The 24,196-nt window shown below is 52.1% G+C and overlaps 1 protein-coding gene across 1 annotated transcript in view; it reads right to left on the bottom strand.

Moving 5' to 3' along the window:
* The window catches only part of LOC135197683 (E3 ubiquitin-protein ligase RNF25-like), a 72,652-nt gene extending 48,845 nt beyond the window's left edge, over positions 1-23,807 (bottom strand). The window contains exon 1 of the mRNA XM_064224701.1: positions 23,661-23,807. Within this exon, the coding sequence (XP_064080771.1) occupies positions 23,661-23,680 (20 nt within the window). The 5' untranslated portion in view covers positions 23,681-23,807. The remainder of the gene's footprint in view (positions 1-23,660) is intronic.
* Positions 23,808-24,196: the final 389 nt, after the last annotated feature.

Raw genomic sequence — 24,196 nt, 5'->3', positions numbered from 1 at the left:
AAGGGCGAGGTTTTCTTGCCGACTGTGCCAAAGGTCCCTGGGTGGCTTTGGCCGAAAGTGACCTCGAAATGTCCTGCACTCGATGTTTCGGAACAACTGAGTAGACAGAGGAGCAAACAGCAAAGAAGACCTCTGAGCATGGGAGACCGACTTCGTTAAGAAGGAACAGTAAACCGACCTCTTCTTCACGATGCCGGCCCCATAAAGGGAGGCGATTTCACCATCGCTCCGTCTCTTACTGACTTGTCCATACAAGACAAAACACACATAAGATCATCTGGTGAAATTGACTCTGGCACTTCAATTTTCTTGGCTAGGACTCCCAACGACCAATCAAGGAAGTTAAATACTTCTAGCACTCTAAACATACCTTTGAGCAAATGATCCAATTCGTTCATTGCCCAAGTCGTCTTAGCAGAGTTAAGGGCAGTTTCTTTCCTTGTCGAAATCTACCAGTGCCGAAAAATCCGAATCAGCCGAAGACGGTAGACCCAATCCTAAGGGCTCTCCTGTTTCGTACCAGAAACCAGCGCGTCCTGATAACTTCGAAGGAGGAAAAGCGAACATCGTTTTCCCCCCTTCTCTTTGGAGCCATCCAGGAACCAAAACTCCTCAGTGCCTTCTTCATAGAAAGAGTTGGCTTCATCCTCACACAAGAAGAACTCTTCGCTGTCTTCGCCGTTGAAAAAAGTGAGTGAGGAGAAGGAGGAGCCGTAGGCGTAAGGGAATCCCCAAAAACTTGTAAAAGTAGCTCTGTAAGACTTCTTGTAACAAGAAAGACAGCAGCAGAAGTGTTCGGTTCCTCATCCGAAACCTTCTAGGACGTCTTGTCGAGGCGAGCGCGGAGATCCGTTAGGTGACGAAGGGATCCTAGCAGGAGTTGAGCGAGAGGTTGGAGAACGCCCTCTCTTAGAAGAGTTCATCATCACTGGAGAACGATGAGAAGATCTGGGAAGTATACGATGAGACTCCCTCTTCGAGGTATACGGAATCTCAGCCGAAGGAGAGGTAGGGCTCCTACTCCGAGAATTCTCGGAAACATCCGCAGGGCGCTTACGAGGAGGCGAGCGCCTACTATACTCTATGCACCTATCCTGGGGCGAGCGGCTGCCAGGAGAAGAGCGCCTATCGAGAGCAGAGCGCTTGCGCGGCTCTCCATACCTGTCCAGTTGCGTACGATCAACGGAAGTTCGACTGGAAGGCGAAATGCGCCTACTAGGAGAAGGCTGCTTGCGAGACTCTTGACGTCTAACAAGAGGGTAACATTCAGGAGAAGGGCGCTTCAAAACTAACGAGACGCCTACTTGGAGAAGGCGCTTCCGGATTCCTGGTGACCTACCAAGAGACAAACGGTCAGGAGAAGTGCGCCTAGAAGCGGAGAGCGCCTACACGGAGAAGGGCGCTTGAAAGACTCTTGTTGTCTGCCCTTAGGAGAATAAGAATCAAGGAGTATGACGCCTTAAAAGAGACGAGCGCCTACTAGGAGAGCTATGTGCAGTAGGCTCTTGGCGCCTACCTTGCGGGGAGCGGCTAACAGTAGGCCGTCTATCATGCACACGACTCCTACCAGACTCTAGATGCCTGTCAGGAGAGAAGTCACGATCCGATACTCCGAGGAGAGTGACATCTGGAAGAAGAACGCCTACTTGTATAAGGGCGCCCTTCTATAATCTTGAGGCTGCTGAGGAGAAGTCTCACGCGAGGGAGTTGAAGAAATCGCGTGATGAGCAGGTGCAGTGCGCTTACCGGAAGCGGGAATCCAATCTGGAGAAAAAACTTCTTTCTCCATAGAGCGTCCTACCGATGTTGGCGCCTTGAAATTGAAAAAAAAGAAAGAGAGCCAGGCGAGACGAGGGCGCTCACAGCGAGTGAGGCGCTCCCACCCGCGAGTCGAGGGCGCTCACGCGAGCCCCCACCTTCATACGAAACCTCCTCCCCATATGAAGGAGAACGATCCTCTGAAGAGCGGCGCCTAGATCTCTTGATCGGAAGAGAAACGTCCTTCTTCCTACGTGATCTAACTGCTAGAGAGTCTGCTAGCGCCGTGATCTGAGCTTGAAGTCCCGCGAGTACTCTCGTAGGAGAATCTTCTAATTCTTCCTCGAAGCAGGCGCCGAGCGCGGAGCGCGAGAAGAAGAACGATCACAGGATTTCTTGTGTTTCTTCGCCTCCACCGACGATTCTTCCGGGAAAACCTCCGGACTAGAAGCCAAAGGACTGCAGGGAGCCTTCCAAGCCCTCTTCAACGGGCGCGACGCATCCGGGGAGTTCCAACCTCTCTTCGGAGAGGGAGACGAGAGGAGAAGCATTGGCGTAGGAGCTCCTTCTTGTAGCGATCCGAGGCAGCCTGGGAGCGTACTTCAGGATCTGCCGAGGGACGCCTGAACCGGTGGGGGCTCTCCCTAGCCCTCCTGCGGCTTTCGACTTTCCTACTCCACTGGAACTGGGAGTCTGGAAGAGGTCTAGGCCTAGAGGCACTAAGGAGCCGGTCAGACGCACCCTCCACAACACTGGGGACACTGCACTGATCACTAACACTCTCCTTACCTTCCAACTGACGAATCTTCTGATCCACAGAACGATTCTTGGCTTTCAGAGCTGCCGCCTCCGAAGGCGAATCTCCGGCTTCGGTGCGGGGAGCCGGGGCTGCAACTTGGGAAGAAGGTTCTAATTCTACGTTAGTACTATTAGGATCCACATCCAACTCACTCATTCTAGATCTGCTAGAACTTCTAGAGGAAGCCTTACGCACTCTATCACGTTCCAACTTCCTAACATAAGAAGAGAGAGCCTTATATTCTTCTTCATTCAATCCCTTACATTCACTACAAAAGGGTTAGCAAACGCACAATCATTCCCCCTGCATTTCCTGCAAACCGTGTGGGGTCTACCGAAGCTTTCGGCAACCTCACCTTACATCCTTCATTCACGGCAAAACCCTAAAAAAAAAAAACCAAACAACACCGAAGTTTTAAACTACCGATTCTAGATCAGACATCGTTAAAGAAAATCAAACTCAAAATCAAACCGGTCCACAATCAGCGTATGCCAAGCCAAACAAAGCGAATACGTCACCAAAAGAAGTCCAAATTAACTCCAGGCAAGCGAGAATCGAAAAACTATCGAGAGGAACCGACAACAGTTGTTATCGTTCCCGCGACAGAGAAAAATCTGACAAGCTTACGGGAGTGGTTCGTACATCCGCCACCCAGCGGCGGGTAAGGTAGACCACCTGACCTACCTGTCGCGTGTGCCGCGAGATTTGAAATTCTGTCGGGAACGTCGGAGACTATAGCTAAGTATATATCTGTCAGGGAAGTTCATGTACAAAAATAACGAACATAATTCAGCTTACTGTAATAAGTACCATATACGTACACACAAAATGATTTGGAGGAGCTGTATACTACTTCTGCAATGTTATGATACCAAAATGGTATAAAAAAAATGGCAGTTGCTTGTTCTGTATTAAATCAGCATGGTATAGGTATCCAAGAACAAAAAAACTAATTAAAATTAGAATCACAATCAAGTCACAAATCACTACCCTGCAGTAAACCTTGTTACCAAATTCAATTACCATTTCCAATGCAAACTGGGAAACCTAAATAATCTTGAGTGAGGAGTCATGGGGTAGTTTACAGATCCACAGACAGATCCTACACTTCCAAAACCATTATCCCAAATAACAAAATGCATAGAATAAAAGTTGTCCAGAATTCCAAAATATACCCGAAAAGTCACTTATCCGACCAATTTACACCAAAATACCATCCGCCGATATTTCCCGTGAAACGTAAATTTTTCTGAGTACCCACTTGATGTGAAGGGTAACACGGCGGTCGGAGATCCCGTAGTTCTTGAGTTGGCCGCGGACAGGCGCTGTACGTCGGCCCGCCCTCAATGAGGGAATTTTAAATCAAACCAATCCTGTATCAGGTTGACCCAGGTCATCCCCAAGGGACATGGATTAACTTCCTTCCAACCAATAAAAACGTACCCATGAATATGAATCAGACACTTATACCTGCACTCACAGAATTCGCCCTTTCCATTCTCCACCGCCGACATGGATAGAACACACGCAGTATTATTTCTTAAAAGTGTTACAGCAGACCGAGTTCGATAAATATACGCATTTGTACATTAGTATTCTGATCAAGTTCCTACGCAACACCGACGAATTTATGAAGTGGTTGTACAGAGAAGGTTTACTTGGGGACTATTCGGGGTTGGGTACAACGTGCAACATACCGAACCGACTGTTCATGAAAGATGGGACCAGCAAGGCCACAGGCCAACCGATTTACATGTGGTGCTGTACAAACAGCAAGTGCGGTAAGAAGGTATCAGTTTGGCATGGGTCCTTTTTTGAAAAGTCGCGTTTGTCCCTAGAAACAATTATTATATTAATATTTTGTTCCACCAAGAAAACCCCACAGTGTGTTGTAAGGGATTTTGTTATGCCTCTAGCACCTAACACCATGGTGGATTGGTATAATTTTTGTAGGGATATATATTATTGCCAAATCCTGTGTGCTGATGATAAGAAAATCGGTGGTCCTGGTCATATTGTTGAGATCGACGAATCTAAATTTGGGAAACGGATGTACAACCGTGGCCGAAAGGTGGACGGATCTTGGGTGTTCGGTGGCATTGACCGACAGACACGCGAGACCTTTTTCAAGGTGGTTCCTGACCATTCTGCCGAAACTCTGATCCTGGTGTTCCATGATAACGTACTTCCAGAAACCATAATTGTATCTGTTTGCTGGAAGTCGTACAGCAAAGTCCGGGATGATTATTTTGCGCATAATGTCGTGAACCACAGGGTTAACTTCGTTAGCCCTAACGACCCGAATGTACACACGAACACTATAGAATTGCAGTGATGTGTTCTTAAACGGAGTGCGCTACCGTGACACGGTACGCAGAAAGAACTTTACGAAAACTATTTTTCTACACTGTATCCAGAAGCGGTATCTACAAGATGTTCCGTGTCCATTTCGGGCGTTCCTGAAATTGATCAAACGTGTCTATCCGCTCAAAAGTCGCCCGACATCCCCCATCTCAGATTTGATTTCCCAGTCCGAAACAATAAGACCAGGACCTTCTACCAGCAAGGCACGTGATCCCCCACCCATTTCAAAGAGGCCGAGACTGATGCCTTCATGTACCCCTTCATGGTCGTTGGACAGCAGCGACTTTGAAATTTGAATAAGGCAAGTTGTATATTAATTTTTTGTTATCCTAAACTGGTGTTTCGGTTAGTTCAAAGCCAGTACCGAAGCACGTGTTCGAACAGATCTATCGGCCCGACGGTGGGCCCGTAGGAACATGCGTGATGACGCAATCTGTATGTAAACTATTTTTTCAGTCAGTTCGAAGCCAGTACCGAAGCACGTGTTCGAACAGATCTATCGGCCCGACAGTGGGCACGTAGGAACATGCATGATGTCGCAATTTGTATGTAAACTAGAGTTTCGTTTAGTTCGAAGCCAGTACCGAAGCACGTGTTCGAACAGTAAGGCCATGGTGAACGAGTAAGGTGTTTAATGTTATAGTTATGGGGGGATTTATAGCCTAGGCTAGTTGTGTTTTTTTGTATGTACTGTGGCTAATTCTCTGTAACCCGTGGCTAGCGTGCGCAGCGCAACATTACCTCTTGCCAGAACATACCGTGCATGCCAAGAATCTTTAAATATGCGGGTAAGGCGCGAAGCGCCATTCTGCCACGGCCTTACTGTAACCCCTGTGGCTAGCTCGCGCAGCGCAACATTACCTCTTGCCAGAACATACTGTACTTGCCAAGAATCTCTAAATATACCTTCGCGCCGTTCCACCACGGCCTTACTGACAGCACACATAAACATATTCACCGTTAACAACTAATTTATCAGTAATTCTGGTTAGTGGTAGCCTAGGCTAGTCTGTCGTTTACATGTAAAGTAGTGGTTCAAAGTTATGTATGCAAAGTAAGGGGTCCTAACATCTAATTTAATGTCAGTTAGTGGTAGCCTAGGCTAGACGTTTTACATGTAGGCTAGTGGTTCAAAAGTTCTGCAAGTAAGGGGTCCTAGGCTAGCCTTGCTAGCCTATGTCAACCTTGAATGCAGAGTAAGGGGTCAAACTTTTGTATTCAGGGTAAAGGTTTTGGGTCACAAAACCAGGAATTGAGAGTTTCGGGCGCCGTGAAAGTCCAAGGCCGCTTCCCCCCACCCAAAATACCCTGGTTTCCCCCTTTACCGTTTGATGTTTTATAGGCTTTATTTTCACTGAGTCAACTACAAAAACGTTGTTATTAGCAATTATACTGTTCCCCTTCTCATTTCCAAATATGCATTATACATGTAGTTACTTTATATGAGATTTTTCCACACGAAAATCGATTGTCTGCGGTTCTGTAGTCGCTCTGAGTCATGAATTACTGGGTGGGTAGGGGGTGTTTCCACCCCTGGCAAGGTTAGGTTAGCTTAGCTTATGGAAGCCTAATTAATCTGAGTCTATTGCAGAAATGGCTATTAAATCTTCAGCAGCCCTGACCACTCACTCTGCATTTGATCCTCCTAATTAAAAGACAATGGCTGTATGTTTTCCTAATCAAACAAATGGGTAATTTTGGGAAAAGCACTATATTAAAAGAAGCTCAATATGAGTAACCACTACAACCTTACCTAACAAAACAAGACTGACTTCAGAAATTGGAAAGAAGTATACTACCACGTATTTAGAGTCAACTGAGCAGGGCAGTTGTATGTTTATAATGTAAATTAAACTTTGACAAAACTGCATCTTATTAAGTCTGTATCCAAATATCTAGCACAAGATATTCTCAACTGTGTACCCAATGGGTGGAGAAGTAAAATACATCACCCTAAGGCTATTTGTCAAACAGGAAAAGGAATGGCATACACTACATCTTTTTCACCTAGTCATTAGAGGAATAACTGGTAAAATTTTACTTCAAACCATTATCAAAGTTTGGATTTTAAATATAATTTTCCTATTTTAATCTCAGATATGACAATTTGTCGAAAATTGCATTTTTCCTAACTATACAAACCTGAGGAGGTCCTTTAAACAATAGGATAAGTAGCTAGCGGCAGCTGGAACGGTCGTAAGCTTCGAACAAGGGGAGAACGGTAGTTTAACTGCTTGTCCGATCGTCGCGCGCCGCGCGACTGGGAGGTAACAAATCACTTTTGCTTTTGGCCCATGCAAAAATACGCAGAGTGAGGGGTGGCATGAGGAGGGACTTTATGTTAAAGGACCTCAGGTTTGTATAGTTAGGAAAAATGCAATTTTCGACAAATTGTCATTTGTTCCGATACGTAATACAACCATCGGTCCTTTACAATAGGAAGACTCACTTTCTTGGTGGGTGGAATCTGAGTCTTTTGATGAACAGACTGGTGTTCGTTTCCATCCCTGGAATGCCTCCCTGGTCGTAAGAGCGAGGGAGGATCCAGCCTCTGTCCGATTGATCGGGGTGTGCACCGCATGGATCAATGGTCAGACCTCTGGGCCGAGTACTAAGAGAGAGGAAGCGTATCTCTTCGTACCAGCAATTGTAAGAACTTTTTCCTTACATGAGCAAATGTAAAGTAATGGGTTTTGTCTCATGTTGGCCTCCACTTTCTTCCCCCCCCTTTGTTGGAGAAAGTGGTGGATATTTACTCCTATCTCTAGTTAAAGAGATAGGATGGAGCTCTGTTGAATAGCTTACCTTGCATCGGACTCCTATCCAGCAAGGTAACGACCGTATCCCTCTGCCCACAGGTAGAGGTAGAAAAAGATGGTGAAGAGAAGCCAGTCACTCTCTCATTCACGCATTCATTCATTCTCCCAGTCATACCAGAATCGATGCTGTTCTGCCTGCTCGGGTGCTGGGTAAGCTTACACAACGTGTTGAGCAGCCACCACAGGTCCCAAGGAAAAAGTATCCAAGGACTTGTTTTGGGCGAATATCCCGAAGGTAGAAGGACGTGAAGGTGGTCTGGTTGGCCCAGACACCTGCCTTCAGGACCTGCGCCACGGAGAAGTTCTTACGGAACGCTAAGGAGGGGGTCCGATACCTCTGACTTCGTGGGCTCTCGGACGGAGCGTACGGATGTCGTCGCTACCATCAGCTTCATACGCTCTCCTGATCACCTCACGTAGCCAGAAAGAAAGCGTGTTCTTGGAGACTTCTTTCTTGGTGACCCCAGTGCTAACGAAGAGGCGTCGACACTCAGGCCTGAGATGTCGAGTTCTCTTCAGATAGCGCCGTAGCGCCCTCACAGGACAAAGCAGCATCTCATCCGCATCGTTATCTGTAAAGTCCAGCAGGGAGGGGATCGTGAAAGACTCGAACCTGTCGTCAGGGATCGAACGGATTCTGAGTCTTAGCTACGAAGTTCGGGACGAAATCGAGCGTCACAGATCCCCAGCCTCTGGTATGTTTAACATCATAAGAAAGGCCATGTAGTTCCCCTACTCTCTTCGCCGATGCCAGGGCCAGCAAGAAGAGGGTCTTGAGGGTCAGATCCCTGTCTGACGACTCTCGGAGTGGCTCGAACGGTGCTCGAGTCAGACTCCTAAGGACGAGAGTCACGTCCCACGCAGGGGCCTGAGTTCCCTGGGTGGGCAAGACCTTTCGAAGCTCCTCATTAGCAAGGATATCTCGAACGAATTCGTGATGTCCAGTCCCCTCAGTTTCAGGACGAGAGCCAGAGCGGCTCTATATCCCTTAACTGTGGGTACTGAGGAGCGTTCTCCTCGGCGAAGACGAGGAAATCCGCTACCTGCTGAAGAGTGGCTCTGAGAGGAGACAAACCCTGTCTACGACACCAACCACAGAAGACGGCCCCACTTCCCCTGGTACACAGCTGCAGAGGACTGTCTGACGTGTCCAGCCATCTCTGTTGCTGCGCTACGAGAAAAGCCCTCTCGTTCGCAAGAGATGGTGGATACCAGCCAGCCGTGAAGTTGAAGGGGACTGGACTGCGCGGTGGTACCGTTTCTACGTGTGGCTGGCTAGAAGGTTGTGCCAGTTGGGTAGCTCTCTCGGTGGCGTCTGCAAGAAGAGCCAACATGTCCGGATACCAAACGGCTTGAGGCCGTTTGGGAGCCACCAGGATCATTCTGAGATTGGGAGTGACCAGCGCTCGACTGATCACTTTCCGAATCAGACAGAAGGGAGGAAAGGCGTAAGCGAAGAGGTTGTTCCCAGGGGTGTTGGAGAGCGTCCTCTGCAGCTGCCCATGGGTCCGGCACGGCCGAGAAGAACACCTGGATCTTCCTGTTGTGCCGGGTGGCGAACAGGTCTACGACCGGTCGCCCCCACAGGTTGAAGAGCCTTTCCGCCACATCTTGGTGTAGAGACCATTCGGTCCCTATCACCTGATCCCGACGGCTGAGCTTGTCCGCTACTACATTCCTCTTGCCTGGAATGTAGCGTGCTGACAGCTCTATCGAGTGAGCCGTGGCCCACTCGTGCACCTGCACCGTCAACTGATGGAGCGGAAGAGAACACTAGCCCCCCCTGCTTGTTGACATATGCCACTACTGTGGTGTTGTCGCACATCAACACCACTGAGTGTCCCACCAAGCGGTCCCGAAACTCTTGGAGAGCGTTGAACGCGCTTGAGTTCCAGGACATTGATGTGAAGGTGCTTCTCGTGATGTTCCCACACACCTGCAGTCAGCAACGTCCTCCATGTGTGCGCCCCATCCCTCGGTCGATGTCGTCTGAGAACAGAAGCATCTCCGGGGGGGGAGTGCGTATGGGCATCCTCTTAAGAGGTTCTTGTCGTCGAGCCACCATGGCTAGGTCCTGCCTCACCTTTGTCCGTGATAGCCACGGGAAAGTAAGGAGGATCCTTGGCCTGAGACCAACTCTCCCTAGCCTCCACTGGAGAGACCGCAGGTGAGACGCCCGTGAGGGAACTAACTTCTCGAGTGACGACAGATGGCCGATCACGACTTGCCATTGCTGTGCTGCCTGTTCCTGCCTGCGACAGGAACCGGCGGGCTGCCTCCCTGAATTTGCTGATACGCAAGTCTGCGGGAAAGACTGCCCTGCTACCGTATCTATCAGCATACCCAGGTACTTCATCTTCTGCTTGGGTTCGAGATCGGACTTCTCGTAGTTTATCACGATCCCCAGATCGCGACAAAACTTGAGGAGTCGATCTCTGTCCTGTAGCAACTGCGAGCGGGAGCTCGCCAGGACCAGCCAATCGTCGAGATACCTCAGAAGACGTATCCCGTTCGAATGGGCCCAAGCCGACACCAGAGTGAACACTCGCGTGAACACCTGTGGGGCGGTTGAGAGACCGAAACAAAGTGCCCTGAATTGGTACACCGTCCCGTCGAAGATGAAGCGGAGGTACTTTCTGGAGGACTGATGGATGGGTATTTGAAAATACGCGTCCTTCAGGTCCACCGAAAGCATGAAAATGTCCCGTTTCCTGATTCGAGTCCAGCAGCTGAGCGTGCTGACTCCATCGTGAACCGCGTCGTGCGAACGAAGCGGTTCAGGGGAGAGAGGTCTATCACCGGGCGCCAGCCCCCCGATGCCTTCTCCACTAGGAGAGGCGGCTGTAGAAGCCTGGTGACTGGTCCTCCACGATTTCTACAGCTCGTTTCGCCAGCATGGTCTTGATCTGACTGTCGAAGAGCGTTGTCCTTTGCTGATCCCCGGACATAGGTCTGTAGATGGACCGGTTTGGTTTAGATAGGGTGGGGGGGGCCGAGACTCGAAGGGTAGTAGATATCCCTCCCGAAGGAACGTCTACTATCCAGTTCTCGGCGCCGTAGCGCTGCCAAGTCGCCCAATGGCTCGCCAGGCACACCCCCCCACTTCCGGCAGCAGGTGAGGGGGAACGCCGTCCCTAGCGTTTCCCTCCTCGTTTCGACTTCTTCTTTCCCAACACCTCCTCGGGGAAAGGAGGGCTGGGAGGAGGGCTGGTTGCGGCCTCCTCTCGCAGAAGTCGAAACAACTGGAGTCTTTCACACGGGGTTTGGACGGTGCAACCGTCTTCCGCCCCGCCCGTGGAAGCGCTAGCCAAGCTCTTTGGTTTGGCCGCAGTTACTCGAGGTTGCCCAGAAACCTTCGAGACTGCCTGGTGAACTAAGCGGTCACTCTCGTCAGTGCGCCGCCGTTTCCACCGCAGCGTCCACCATCTCTCCAGGAAAGAGAGCTGGGGAACTCCTAAGAGGTCCATTTCTTAGCCCGAGTGCCGCCTCACGCCCAGCCCCCTTGGTCACTCGGGTAAGGACTGCGTCCCTACGCCGAAGAACCAAGTTGGCCCACAGGTTAGCAGTCTGATGGGCGAGGTAAGAGATTGCTCTTCCTCCAGACTGGCACAGTCTCCTAAAAGAAGCGTCGTCTTCGAGAGCAGAACTCCCGAGCCGGCCGCTACCTTGGATATTGTGAGGGACCACAAATCCAACCAGGAAACTGCCTGGAATGCTGCCATAGCGGTAGATTCCAGGGCAAGTGCCTCCTGCTGCGAGAACCATAGGTTCTCCGACAGGAGCTGCTGCAGGGCACACCTGAGTCAGCCTCGCTAACTCCGGGTTAACCTGTTTCGGCAGTATCGGGTCTTCTGATGGCACGTAGAAACGCCTCTGCCGCTGTAGAGGAGGAGGAAGCAGCTTAGAGGACCGTCCGGATTTTAGCGAGTCCCTCCCGTCCTGAGACGAGATTCTCCACCTGATCCAGGACTGAGTCCCGCAAGCTCTGATCGTGGCAACCCCATCATCATTTTGGGCTCCCTCTTGGGACCCCAAAATGACTCGAGCCGGGACGTGGGCTCCGAAGGTGGTAGCGGCCATCCTTCCGCGCGGCCATTATGCAGAGCATCAGCTTAATGACTTCCGCGAAGTTCCTCTGTATCTCGGGCGTCACAGCGTCTTGTGGAGTAGGAACCGTCCAGTCCCTCCACAAGAGCATATCCCTCGATACTCCTCCTTCAGAAGGAGGAACAGCGACAGACCCCTGACGGTCGCCTCCAAACTACTTGCGCGTACGTCCTGGTCGGTCCTAAGACCGTGCCCTGAGCCGTACGGCGTCATAGCCGGGTCACGAGCGGCGCACCTCTCGTTGATCGTAATCCTTGGTACCTCGCTCCTCCCGGTATAGCCCGAGGAGGTTGAAGTATAGGAGAGGCAGACCTGACGCTCCCCCCACGCTCGCTGGCAGGACCAGCGTGCGTAGAGGGCTGCTGCCGATCGTCAACCCGCGTGACGGTCTAGCAGTAGGCCTAGCGTCGCCGCTCGCGCTGGGGCGATTGGCTCGGCTGAGAACGTCGAGACCGCTCTCTAGCGTCAGGCGAGCTGCCGCTGGTCACCGTCTCCGCCCAAGGTCCCATCAGGGAGCGGCGGACGGGTGACCTGCTAGGCTCCCTTTCGCGTCGAGACCGGCCAGCGTCCTCTCGGCGCGTCAAACCGCTGGTACCAGCCGTGGCTGGTACCGGCGGCCGTGGGGACTCCTTCCTCGCCTCAACCCGTGGCCGTTCAGTGACCGTCACGTCAGCCCGAGCAGCCGGTTGGTCGCTGCGAGAGCGTCCACTGGCCTGGCGAGAGTCGTGTGGCACGACTCTCGCCAGTCTTCTGCTCCGTGCCGCTGTCTTGACGGCGAGCGAGCTCGGTCGTCGAAACTTTGGCTGGACGGTCCTCTTTAGAAGAGCGTCCACTCGGTGCTTCTCGCGAAACGAGAAGCAGCCGAGACGGAACCTGGTTTAGCGGCAGAACCACTAGCACCAGGTGAGGACGCACCAGCCCGAGGCTGATGCACCTCTTGTCCCCGTCGACTTCTTCTTTGGCAGAAGAAGCGACGGCCCCGCACCCCCCACCCGAAGGAACAGGAGGACCAGCAGAAGAGCTCCCCAGCTCGCCTGAGCGAGCCGGGCCCTTAGAAGATCCCGAAGGAGTCTTCTTAGGGGGGAGGAGGCAACCTTCTTCTTCTTCGGCTGTTTGGCCTTAGAAGTCGAAGGGGAAGGAGAGGCAGCAGACGACGAAGAAGACGATGAAGACGATGACGACACCTTCTTCCCTTCCTCTTCTTCCTTCGCCCAGGCTCCGCAGGACAGACGTCAGGTCTTCCATCCAGGAGGGAGCCGGCAGTTGCCGAAGCAACAGGGCCCGACTGCACCTGTCCGGAAGGACCTGAGACTGTTACAGCAACACCATCAGCGGGAACGGCAGGAACAGTCCGGGAACAGCAGGAACAGCATGGAACATCTGAAAGGTAATGTGTACCTGAAAGGGAAAGAGTCGCTGGAGCGGCCACAGGTACGGCAGGCACGGCAGGTACTACGGGAGAGCCAGGCGTCCTGTCGACAGTCATGCGTCATCCGTGGCACTGGCGGCAGGTCCAGGGGGGTACTCTTGGGGCAGCGGAAGTCCGGGGTCGGCAAAGGGGAAAAAATCCAGGTGGTGTGGCATCGTCCTCTTTGGAACGGCGGCAATTGGTTTTTGTACTGCCACCGTGGGTGTCACCGACATTATGTGAGGCGTATATACAAGATGTGGGTGGCATCTCATACGCAGGGGTAGTTAATGTGGTCGTCGTGGTGGTCACCGCACCATGAGTGACCACCGGGGCCGACCCCGCCAACCGCTGTATCAACCCTGGATGCTGGGCACTCCCTGCAGTCCCAGCGACTCCCACACCTGTCCCAAGTCGTCCTTCGCTGCTGGCACACCCCTGCGGAAGCAACAGTCGGGCGGGTTAATAGGAGGGGGCTTCCCCCGCGTCCTGGGGGGCGAAATACCCCCCCCAGAGCGGACAGAAGACCCCGAATACAACTGTACGTCCGGGTAGCGGGCGCCCTCCTCCACACTCGACGGATCGAGAGAGGAAAAGGACTCCGCTACCCCCCCCGCAGGGGAAGGCGCAAACCGTGGGGGGTGGCTGGCCGGGAGGCAGGAAAGAGGACGAAGTGTCCGTCACCAAAGGAGTCACTGGACTTTTCCGATGACTTCTTGGCCGGCCTAAGTCTCTTCCTGCCCTCGTACAGCACCCACTGGCGCGCTCGGACCAATTCTACAAACCATACATGGCTCGTTGCGAGAGCACTCTCGCCCTCGACAACGAGAACAAACCTCGTGGGGGTTCCACCTCCACAAAAGACCTGAACCCCCCACATTTACGTCCCACTCCTCCAGCCCGGGACACTCTAACGGGCGACTGGAGGGCGCGGTGAAATCTCAATCTCCTCTAATTCACTCATTGCACATCAATTGAATAGAGAAAAAAGTACTTACAATCACTCCTGAATATACAGAAAGAGAAAACAAATACTCAAAGATGAAGCAAACACAAGCGGGCAGAGCGATGGCGAACACGTCCTTCCCACACACGGCCGAAAGCAAAAAAGTGATTGTTTAACCTCCCAGTCGCGCGGCGCGCGAGCGATCGGACAAGCAGTTAACTACCCCGTTCTCGCCCCTTGTTCGAAGCTTACGACCGTTCCAGCTGCCGCTAGCTACTTCCTATTGTTAAAGGACCGATGGTTTGTATTACGTATCGGAACAACTACATTTTTTGAAGTTTGTTTCATTCATAATACTACATGCACTTGATTACTGACCTTGTACCCTAGGTTAGAATTGGAACTTGAATATAAAATATACACCAAAGACCAGTAATGGGACCCATTAGGTTAACCAGCACTGAAAATAATATTGGAACAATTTTTAAGATGGTGCAAAGTCAAACAAGAGGAAGAGAATGTGAATGGAAGTATAGTAAAAAGAAAGAAAAGGGTTGCAGCTAGAGACTGAAGGGATGCTGCAAAGGACCTTCAGTGTGTTCAGTGTACTGCATGGAGTGGCGTAACTAGCATTAGTGGTGCCCGGGGTGGTCTCTGAAAGTGCCAACCCATTCCCGTGTTAAAAAGTATTAAAGTGGTGAAAATTAAATGCTCATTTTAAGCCTTAACATCTCAATCACATAATTAACCAGGGTTGCTGTTTTTAAAAGATGACTTACTGTCCGACGGCAGTCAATAAATCACCGCCCAGGACAGACCACTGAGGTACACTGACCTTACTATCCCCTTACAGGGGGCACTCAAGCTTAGGTTAGGTTATACATGGCAGGTTGGGTCACTTGCGAATCACACGAATGTCAGAAAACGTTCAAAGTACACATTAAAAAATATAGGAAAAAGACATTAAAGTGTAAAATGTGATAATGGTTAAAATGACAATTTGTCGAAATTGCATTTTTCCTAACTATACAAACCTGAGGTCCTTTAACAATAGGAAGGTAACTAGCGGCAGCTGGGACGGTCGTAAGCTTCGAACAAGGGGGAGAACGGTAGTTAACTGCTTGTCCGGTCGTGCGCGCCGCCGCGCGCCGGCGGTGAAGAATCACTTTTGGCTTTAGGCCCATGCAAAAAGTTGCAAGAGTGAGGGGTGGTATGAGGTGGGACTATATGTAAAGGACCTCAGGTTTGTATAGTTAGGAAAAATGCAATTTTCGACAAATTGTCATTTGTTCCGATACGTAATACAAACCCTCGGTCCTTTAACATAGGAAGACTCACCTCTTGGTGGGTGGAATCTGAGTCTTTTTGGTGAACAGACTGGTGTTCGTCCAACCTTGGAATGCCTCCCTGGTCGTAAGAGCAAGGGAGGGATCCAAACCTCTGTCCGATTGATCGGGGTGTGCACCGCAGGATCAATGGTCAGACCTCTGAGCCAAGTACTAAGAGAGAGGCAAGCGTATCTCTTCGTACCAGCATTGTAAGAACTTGTTCCTGTACAGGAGCCAACATAAAGTTATGGGTTTGTCTCAAGTAGGCATCCACTCCTTCCCCCTTGTTGGAGGGAGTGGAGGATATTTGCTTCTATCCCTAACTAAAGGGATAGATTGGGGCTCGGTTGAGTAGCTTACCTGCATCGGATTCCTTTCCAGCAGGGTGACGACCGTGACCCTCTGCCCACAGGGAGAGAGAGAGAAAGATGGAGAGAGAAGCCAGTCGCACTCTCATTCAACCATTCATTCCTACAGTCACACCAGGAATCGATGCTGTTCTGCCTGCTCTGGGGTTGCTGGGTAAGCTTACACAACGTGTTGAGCAGCCACCACAGGTCCCAAGGAAAAAAGTATCCAAGGACTTGTGGGCAATATCCCGAAGGTAGAAGGACGTGAAGGTAGTCTGGTTGGCCCAGACACCTGCCTTCAGGACCTGCGCCACGGAGAAGTTCTTGCGGAACGCCAAAGAGGTCCAATACCTCTGACTTCGTGGGCTCTCGGTCGGAGCGTACGGATGTCGTCACTACCATCAGCCTCGTACGCTCTCCCTGATCACCTCACGCAGCCAGAAAGAAAGCGTGTTCTTGGATACTTCTTTCTTGGTAACCCCAGTGCTAACGAAGAGGCGTCGACACTCAGGCCTGAGGTGTCGAGTTTTCTTCAGATAGCGCCGTAGCGCCCTCACAGGACAAAGCAGCATCTCATCCGTATCGTTGTCGGTGAAATCCATTAGGGAGGGGATTGTGAAAGACCTCGAACCTGTCGTCAGGGATCGACGGATTCTGAGTCTTAGCTACGAAATTCGGGGACGAAATCGAGCGTCACAGATCCCCAGCCCCTGGAATGTTTAACATTGAAGGACAGACCATGAAGTTCCCCTACTCCTCTTCGCCGATGCCAGGGCCAGCAAGAAGAGGTCTTGAGGGTCAGATCCCTGTCTGACGACTCTCGGAGTGGCTCGAATGGTCTTCGAGTCAAACTCCTAAGGACGAGAGTCACATCCCACTCAGGTGGCCTGAGCTCCCTGGGTGGGCAAGACCTTTCGAAGCTCCTCTTAGCAAGGAGATCTCGAACGAGTTCGAGATGTCCAGTCCCCTCAGTTTTAGGGACGAGTGCCAGTGCAGCTCTATATCCTTTAACTGTGGTACTGAGAGGAGCTTCTCTCGGCGAAGAAATACGAGGAAATCCGCTACCTGCTGAAGAGTGGCTCTGAGAGGAGATAGAGACCCCCGTCTATGACACCAACCACAGAAGACGGCCCACTTCCCCTGGTACACGCTGCAGAGGACTGTCTGACGTGTCCAGCCATCTCTGTTTGCTGCGCTGCGAGAAAAGCCTCTCGTTCGCAAGAGATGGTGGATAACAGCCAGCCGTGAAGTTGTAGGACTGGACTGCTCGTGGTACGCTCTACGTGTGGCTGGGCTAGAAGGTTTGTGCCAGTGGGGCATCTCTCTCGGTTCTTCTGCAAGAAGAGCCAGCAGGTCCGGATACCAAACGGCTTGAGGTCGTTTGGGAGCCACCAGGATCATCCTGAGATTGGGAGTGACCAGCGCTCGGAGCTGATCACTTTCCGAATCAGACAATAGGGAGGAAAGGCGTAGACGAAGAGGTTTGTCCCAGGGGTGTTGAAGAGCGTCCTCTGCAGCTGCCCATGGGTCCGGCACGGCTGAGCAAAAAACTTGAAGTTTTTGTTGTGCCTGGGTGGCGAACAGGTCTATGACTGGACGCCCCCACAGGTTGAAGAGCCTTTCCGCCACTTCTGGGTGTAGGGACCACTCGGTCCCTATTACCTGATCCCGACGGCTGAGCTTGTCCGCTACTACATTCCTCTTGCCTGGAATGTAGCGTGCTGACAGCTCTATCGAATGAGCCGTGGCCCACTCGTGCACCTGCAACCGTCAACTGGTGTAGCGGGAGAGACACTAGGCCCCCCTGCTTGTTGACGTATGCCACTACCGTGGTGTTGTCGCACATCAACACCACTGAGTGTCCCATCAAGCGGTCTTGGAACTCTTGGAGAGCGTAAAACGCCGCCTTGAGTTCCAGGACATTGATGTGAAGGTGCTTGTCGTGATGGTCCCACACACCTGCAGCCAGCAACTCCTCCAGGTGTGCGCCCCATCCCTCGGTCGATGCGTCTGAGAACAGCAGCATCTCCGGGGGGGGAGTGCGTAGGGGCACTCCTCTTAAGAGGTTCCTGTCGTCGAGCCACCAGGCTAGGTCCTGCCTCACCTTCTCCGTGATGGACACGGGGAAGTAAGGTGGATCCTTTACCTGTGACCAACTCTCCCTTAGTCTCCACTGGAGAGACCGCAGGTGAAGACGTCCGTGAGGAACTAACTTCTCGAGTGACGACAGGTGGCCGATCACGACTTGCCATTGCTGAGCTGCCTGTTCCTGCCGAGACAGGAACCGGCCGGCTGCCTCCCTGAATTTGCTGATCCTCAAGTCTGCGGGGCGGACTTGAGCTGCTACCGTATCGATCAGCATACCCAGGTACTTCATCTTCTGCTTGGGTTCGAGATCGGACTTCTCGTAGTTTATCACGATCCCCAGATCGCGACAAAACTTTAGAAGTCGATCCCTGTCCTGCAGCAACTGCGAGCGGGAGCTCGCCAGGACCAGCCAATCGTCGAGATACCTCAGAAGACGTATCCCGTGCGAATGGGCCCAAGCAGACACCAGCGTGAACACTCTCGTGAACACCTGTGGGCGGTTGAGAGACCGAAGCAGAGTGCCCTGAATTGGTACACCGTCCCGTCGAAGATGAAGCGGAGGTACTTTCTGGAGGACTGATGGATGGGTATTTGGAAATACGCATCCTTCAGGTCCACTGAAAGCATGAAGTCGTTCTCTGATGGAGTCCAGCACGGAACGTGCCGTCTCCATCTTGAACCGAGTCTGGCGAACAAATCGGTTCAGGGAGAGAGATCTATCACGCGGGGCCACCCCCCGATGCCTTTTCCACTAAGAAAAGGCGGCTGTAAAAGCCCGGTGACCGATCTACTACGACTTCTACAGCTCGTTTGGGTCAGCATGGTCTTGATCTCCTGCCGAAGAGCGTCGTCCTTTGAGGATCCCAGAACATATGTCTGGCAGATGGACCGGGTTTGGAGGTGAGGGTGGCCGAGATTCGAAGGGTAGTAGATATCTCCCGAAGGACGTCTACTATCCAGGTCTCGGCACCGTAGCGCTGCCAAGTTGCCCAATGGCTCGCCAGCACCCCCCCACTTCCGGCAGCTGGTGAGGGGAACGCCGTCCCTAGCGTTTCCCACCTCGCTTCGACTTCTTCCCAGCACCTCCTCGGGGAAAGGAGGGCTGGGAGGAGGGCTGGTTACGGCCTCCTTTACTAGAAGTTGAAGCAGGAAGGAGTCTTTCCTCGGGGCTTCGATGGAGCAGCTGTCTTAGCAGCCGAGGAAGCGCTAGCTAAACTCTTAGGCTTAGCCGCAGATGTACGAGGTTGCCCAGAAACCTTCGTAACTGCCTGGTGAACCAGACGGTCACTGTCATCAGTGCGCCGTCTTTCCACCGCAGCGTCCACCATCTCTCCGGGAAAGAGAGCGGAGGAACTCTTCATTGGTCCGTTACGTAGTTCCATTTACCGCTTCACGCACGCCCGGCCCCCTTGGCTACTCGTGTAAGGACAGCGTCCCTACGACGGAGAACCAAGTTGGCCCACAGGTTTTGCCGTCTGATGGCGAGGTAGGAATGGCCCTACCTCCCCAGACTGGCACAGTCTCCTGAAGTCGGGGTCGTCTTCGAGGGGCAGCGCCCCCGGCGTCGGGCCGCGACCTTGGATACTGTGAGGGACCACAGATCCAACCAAGAGACTGCCTGGAAAGCTGCCATAGCGGTAGCTTCCAGGGCCCAGTGCCTCCTGCTGCGAGAACCATAAGTTCTCTGACAGGAGCTGCTGCAGGGACACACCTGGAGTTAGCCTAGCTAGCTCCGGGTTAACCTGTTTGGGCGGTATTGGATCTACTGATGGCACGTAGAACTTCCGCTGTCGCTGCAGAGGAGGAGGAAGTAGCTTGGAAGACCGTCCTGACTTAAGTGAGGTCCTCTCGTCCTGAGACGAAATACTCCACCTGGTCAAGGACTGAGTTCTGCAAGCTCCGATCGCGGCAGTCCCACCGTCAATTTGGGTTCCCTCTTCGGGCACCCCAAAATGACTCGAGCCGGGACGTGGGCTCAGATGGTGGTAGCGGCGATCCTTCCCCCCAGGTCGTTGTGCTGACGAATCAGCGCAATAACTGGGCAAAGTTCCTCTGGATCTCAGGAGTTACAGCGTCCTGAGGAGTAGGACCGTCCAGTCCCTCCAACAGGAGCAGCTCTCGAGACCCTCCTCCTTCAGAAGGAGGAACAGCAACAGACCCCTGACGGTCGCCTCCAACCACTTGCGCGTACGACCTGGCTGGTCCTACAACCATGCCTGGTTCGTGCGGCGTCGTGGCGGGATCGTGAGCGGCGCACCTCTCACGATCACTCCTGGGTACCTCGCTCTTCCCGGTGTAGCCCGAGGAAGTTGAAGGTATGGAGAGACAGACCTGACGCTCTCCCCCCCCGTTCGCATGGCAGGACCAGCGTACGTGAGGGGCTGCGCCGATCACCAACCCGCGGTGGGGATCGCTGCTGCGAGGCCTGGTCGTGCCGTCTCACCTGTGGCGAGCGCTCGACTGAGCACGTCGTCCCCGATCTCGTGCGTCAGACGAGCTGCTGCTGGCCACCGTCTCCGTCCGGGTCCCTGTGGGAGCGGCGGTCAGGTGATCTGCAGAGCTCGCTTTCGCGGTGAGACCGGTGAGCGTCCTCACGGCACGTCAAACCGCTGGTACCAGCCGAAGCTGGTGCCGTTGGTCGAGGGGACCTCTTCTCAGCCTCAACCCGTGGCCGGTCAGAGACCGTCACGTCAACCCGAGGTACCGGCTGGTCGCTACGAGAGCGGCCGCTGGCCTGGCGAGCGTCACTTGCGCGACTCTCGACAGTCTTCTGCTCCGTGCCTCTGTCGTGACGGTGAGCAAGCTCAGGCGTCTTGACATTGGCTGCACGGTCGCCCGAAGGAGACCGTACACTCGGACCTCTCAGCGAACGAGAAGTCGAGCCGGTACCTGACTTAGCAGCAGTGCTACTAAGACCAGGCGCGGATGTACCAGCAGTAGCCAGCACATCCTTGGTCCCCGTCTTCTTCTTCTTCTCAGAAGAGGAGACGGGCCCCGTTCCCGATGGAACAGAGGACCAGCAGAAGTCACCCCCCGTCACGCCAGAGCGAGACGGGCCCTTCGAAGGTCCCGTAGGAGCCTTCTTAGGGGGGGAGGAGGCAGCCTTCTTCTTCTTCTTCGGCTTGGAAGCCTTAGAAGTCGAAGGGGAAGAGGCGGCAACAGACGACGAAGAAGACGATGAAGACGACGACGACATCTTCCTCTTCTTCTTCCTCTTCTTCGTCAGCTCTCTCAGGACGGACGTCCAGGTCTTCCATCCACGGAAAAGTCGGGCCAATTGCCGAAGCAACACGCCCCGACTGATCCTGTCCGGAAAGACCTGAGACCGGTGCAGCACCTCCATGACGAGACGCGACGTGGGCAGGGGCAGGCACGGCAGGAGCGGCAGGAACATCAGCAGCAGGACCAGCACCATCAGGACCAGCACCAGCAGGACCAGCACCAGCAGGACCAGCAGCAGCAGGACCAGCACCAATAGGACCAGCACCAGCAGGACCAGCACCAGCAGCAACATCAACATTAGAGTCCCGCACCGCGCGCTTCGTAGGAGCGGCGCGAGGGGCTGGGCCAGCAACACTCGCTGCAGGTACGGCAGGTACGGCAGCATAATCCGGCGTCACAGACCTCTCCATCTCAGCCAAACTCATCATTGGGACGGGCGGTAGATCCAGGGGCGAACTTTTGGGGCAGCGAAAGTCGGGCGTCGGCAGCACATAAAACCCAGGTGGCGGCGGCACGCCCCTCTTAGGCACGGCAGCGATCGGCATCTGAATTGACGCCGTTGGAGTCACTGACGCAATGTGTTGCGTATACACCACATGAGGAGGGGCGGCGTACGCTGGTGTTGACACCGTATTGGTCGTAGTTGTAACCACACCAGAGTTACCACTGCCGACCCCGCTAGCCGTTGAATCAAGCCCTGGATACTGGGGGCGCCCTGCAGTCCCAACGACGCCCACACCTGTCCAAGGTCGTCACTCACAGAAGGCACTGACCTGGGGGGAGGACAGTCGGGTCAGTTAGAGGGGCACCCTCACGCCTGGGGGAGGACGAACCCACCCAGAGCGGACGGAAGACCCCGAATACAATTGCACATCCGGGTATCGGGCCCCCCACCCTCCAATCCCACACTCGACGGAACGGATCGAGTGAGGAGAAGGACTTCCGAAACCCCCCCCGCAGGGGAAGGCGCAAATCGTGGGGGCTGAGCTGGAGGCAGGAAGGATGACGAGGTATCCGTAACCAAAGGAGTCGCTGGAGAGCTTTCCGACGACTCCTTGGTAAACCTACGCCTCTTCCTACCCTCGTACAGCACCCACTGCGCCTCGGACCAATTTACACATACATCACATGGTTCGGTTCGGGAGCATTCCTCGCCCCCGACACCCGAAACATAACTCATGAGGATCAATATCTGGGTAAGAGCGGAATCCGCCGCATTTACGCCCCTCCCCCAACCCGGGACACACTCTAACGGGCAGTTGGTGGGCGCGGCGAAAGCTCTTCTTGATCCATGATTAATTAATCTTCACTCAATGAAAAATGAAAACAAAGTACTTACAATTTATTCAAGACCACAAAACACAAACCAGTCAGAAGAAATTGTAACATCCAAAGCACAACGACGAAAATAGCGGGCAGAGCGATGACGACACGTCCTGTCCCACACCACGGCCGAAAGCAAAAAGTGATTCTTCACCGCCGGGCGCCGCGGCGCGCGCACGACCGGACAAGCAGTTAAACTACCGTTCTCTGTTGTTCGAAGCTTACGACCGTCCCAGCTGCCGCTAGTTACCTTCCTATTGTTAAGGACCGAGGGTTTGTATTACGTATCGGAACAAGTAAAATTTGCTGCAACACATTATCAATCTCATTTCATTGAAAAGAACAACATTGTATGCCACTAAGATTATACTGTGCCTTCTCGACTTGCATACCTATTAGTTTCTTCCATTGAAAAGCAACTGTCTGAAGTTCACTTGCTTGGATTAACTGTTCATTTATTACCCCAATGCTTTGGCAGTCCTCCCTACCACTGACAAGAAGGTGAGTGGCACTTTGATACGCCAATGGTTGAGTGAATAATCTAGTATGCCTACAAAAAATGAATTTGTCATCCATTTACCAGCTTAATCATCCATCCACGAATTACCATCACTGTTGGCACTTGACTCATCACTCAATTTTATAGGTAGGTACTAGGTATAATTAATTTCCCCCTTAATAACATACCATTTCCTCCTATGCTGTCAAGGAGATAAGATACAGAATAAGAAAATGTTTTAATAAACAAAACTAATGACAGCACGACCACTGAAATCGTACTCATTGCAGGAGCCTACCTAGTACTAGCTAGGCTAGCTAGGTATGACAACCCAAAATATAATATAAAGGCTGGTACCCTATGTCTACTAAGATAAAGCGTAGTCTATATATCAACCTATAAAATAGACCAGACATATATCACCTGAACAGTAAAAAATGACGCCAATCATCTAGTCATAAAACATCTAACTGCTAACTGCTAAATAAATCAGAGGTACTAAGGTAGGAGGAATTTCTTGAAATTTCCGTCATCCACAGAATGTCACTCGCATTTACATAACATCGGCAACAAGAATCTCAGTAATTTCAGCAACTCTATCACTTAACAACGACAAAACCGGGTGATGCTGAGAGATAAAAAAGCTTACGCCTCATTATTCGTGGCCATGGTGTCCTCTCATAAGAATGTTGTCTACTTCAGTGGGAGTAATAATAATGGCAGAAGAGAGACTCTCTCAGCTGTGCAGACGAAGGATCAGCAGAGTCAAGGAACTTGTTCTGGTAGGAACCGTTCCCTAAAAGGTGTGAGGCACTGTAAAATCCTTATTGATATCAAAATAATATTTTTTATATAATTATTGAAAAGATAACCCCTATTCATACAGAATAAGCCCAAAGGGCCCGTTGACTTGAGATTCAAGGTTTCAATCTGGAAGACGTACCAAAGTAAAAAATATTTATTTTTTTACTTATTTTTTCTGGAAATTTCTTATATAATGCTATCCATCAAATTATTCCTATATCCTGTTTGATCAGTGTATAGTGTCACCCAGGTATACTCTTTCGAATTCGTATAATAGATAGGGTTGAGTATGAAGGAAAATATTTATGTATATGTCCCATCCGTTGCCAGGTTCTACCTTAATCATGTTAGTCCATTCACATTAAATCGCTCTCTCTCTCT

This window comes from Macrobrachium nipponense, chromosome 21 (assembly GCF_015104395.2).
Source record: "Macrobrachium nipponense isolate FS-2020 chromosome 21, ASM1510439v2, whole genome shotgun sequence".
NCBI classification, from domain to species: domain Eukaryota; kingdom Metazoa; phylum Arthropoda; class Malacostraca; order Decapoda; family Palaemonidae; genus Macrobrachium; species Macrobrachium nipponense.
The sequence above is the reverse complement of the archived record's forward strand: the minus strand, read 5'-3'. Positions and strand labels throughout refer to the sequence as shown.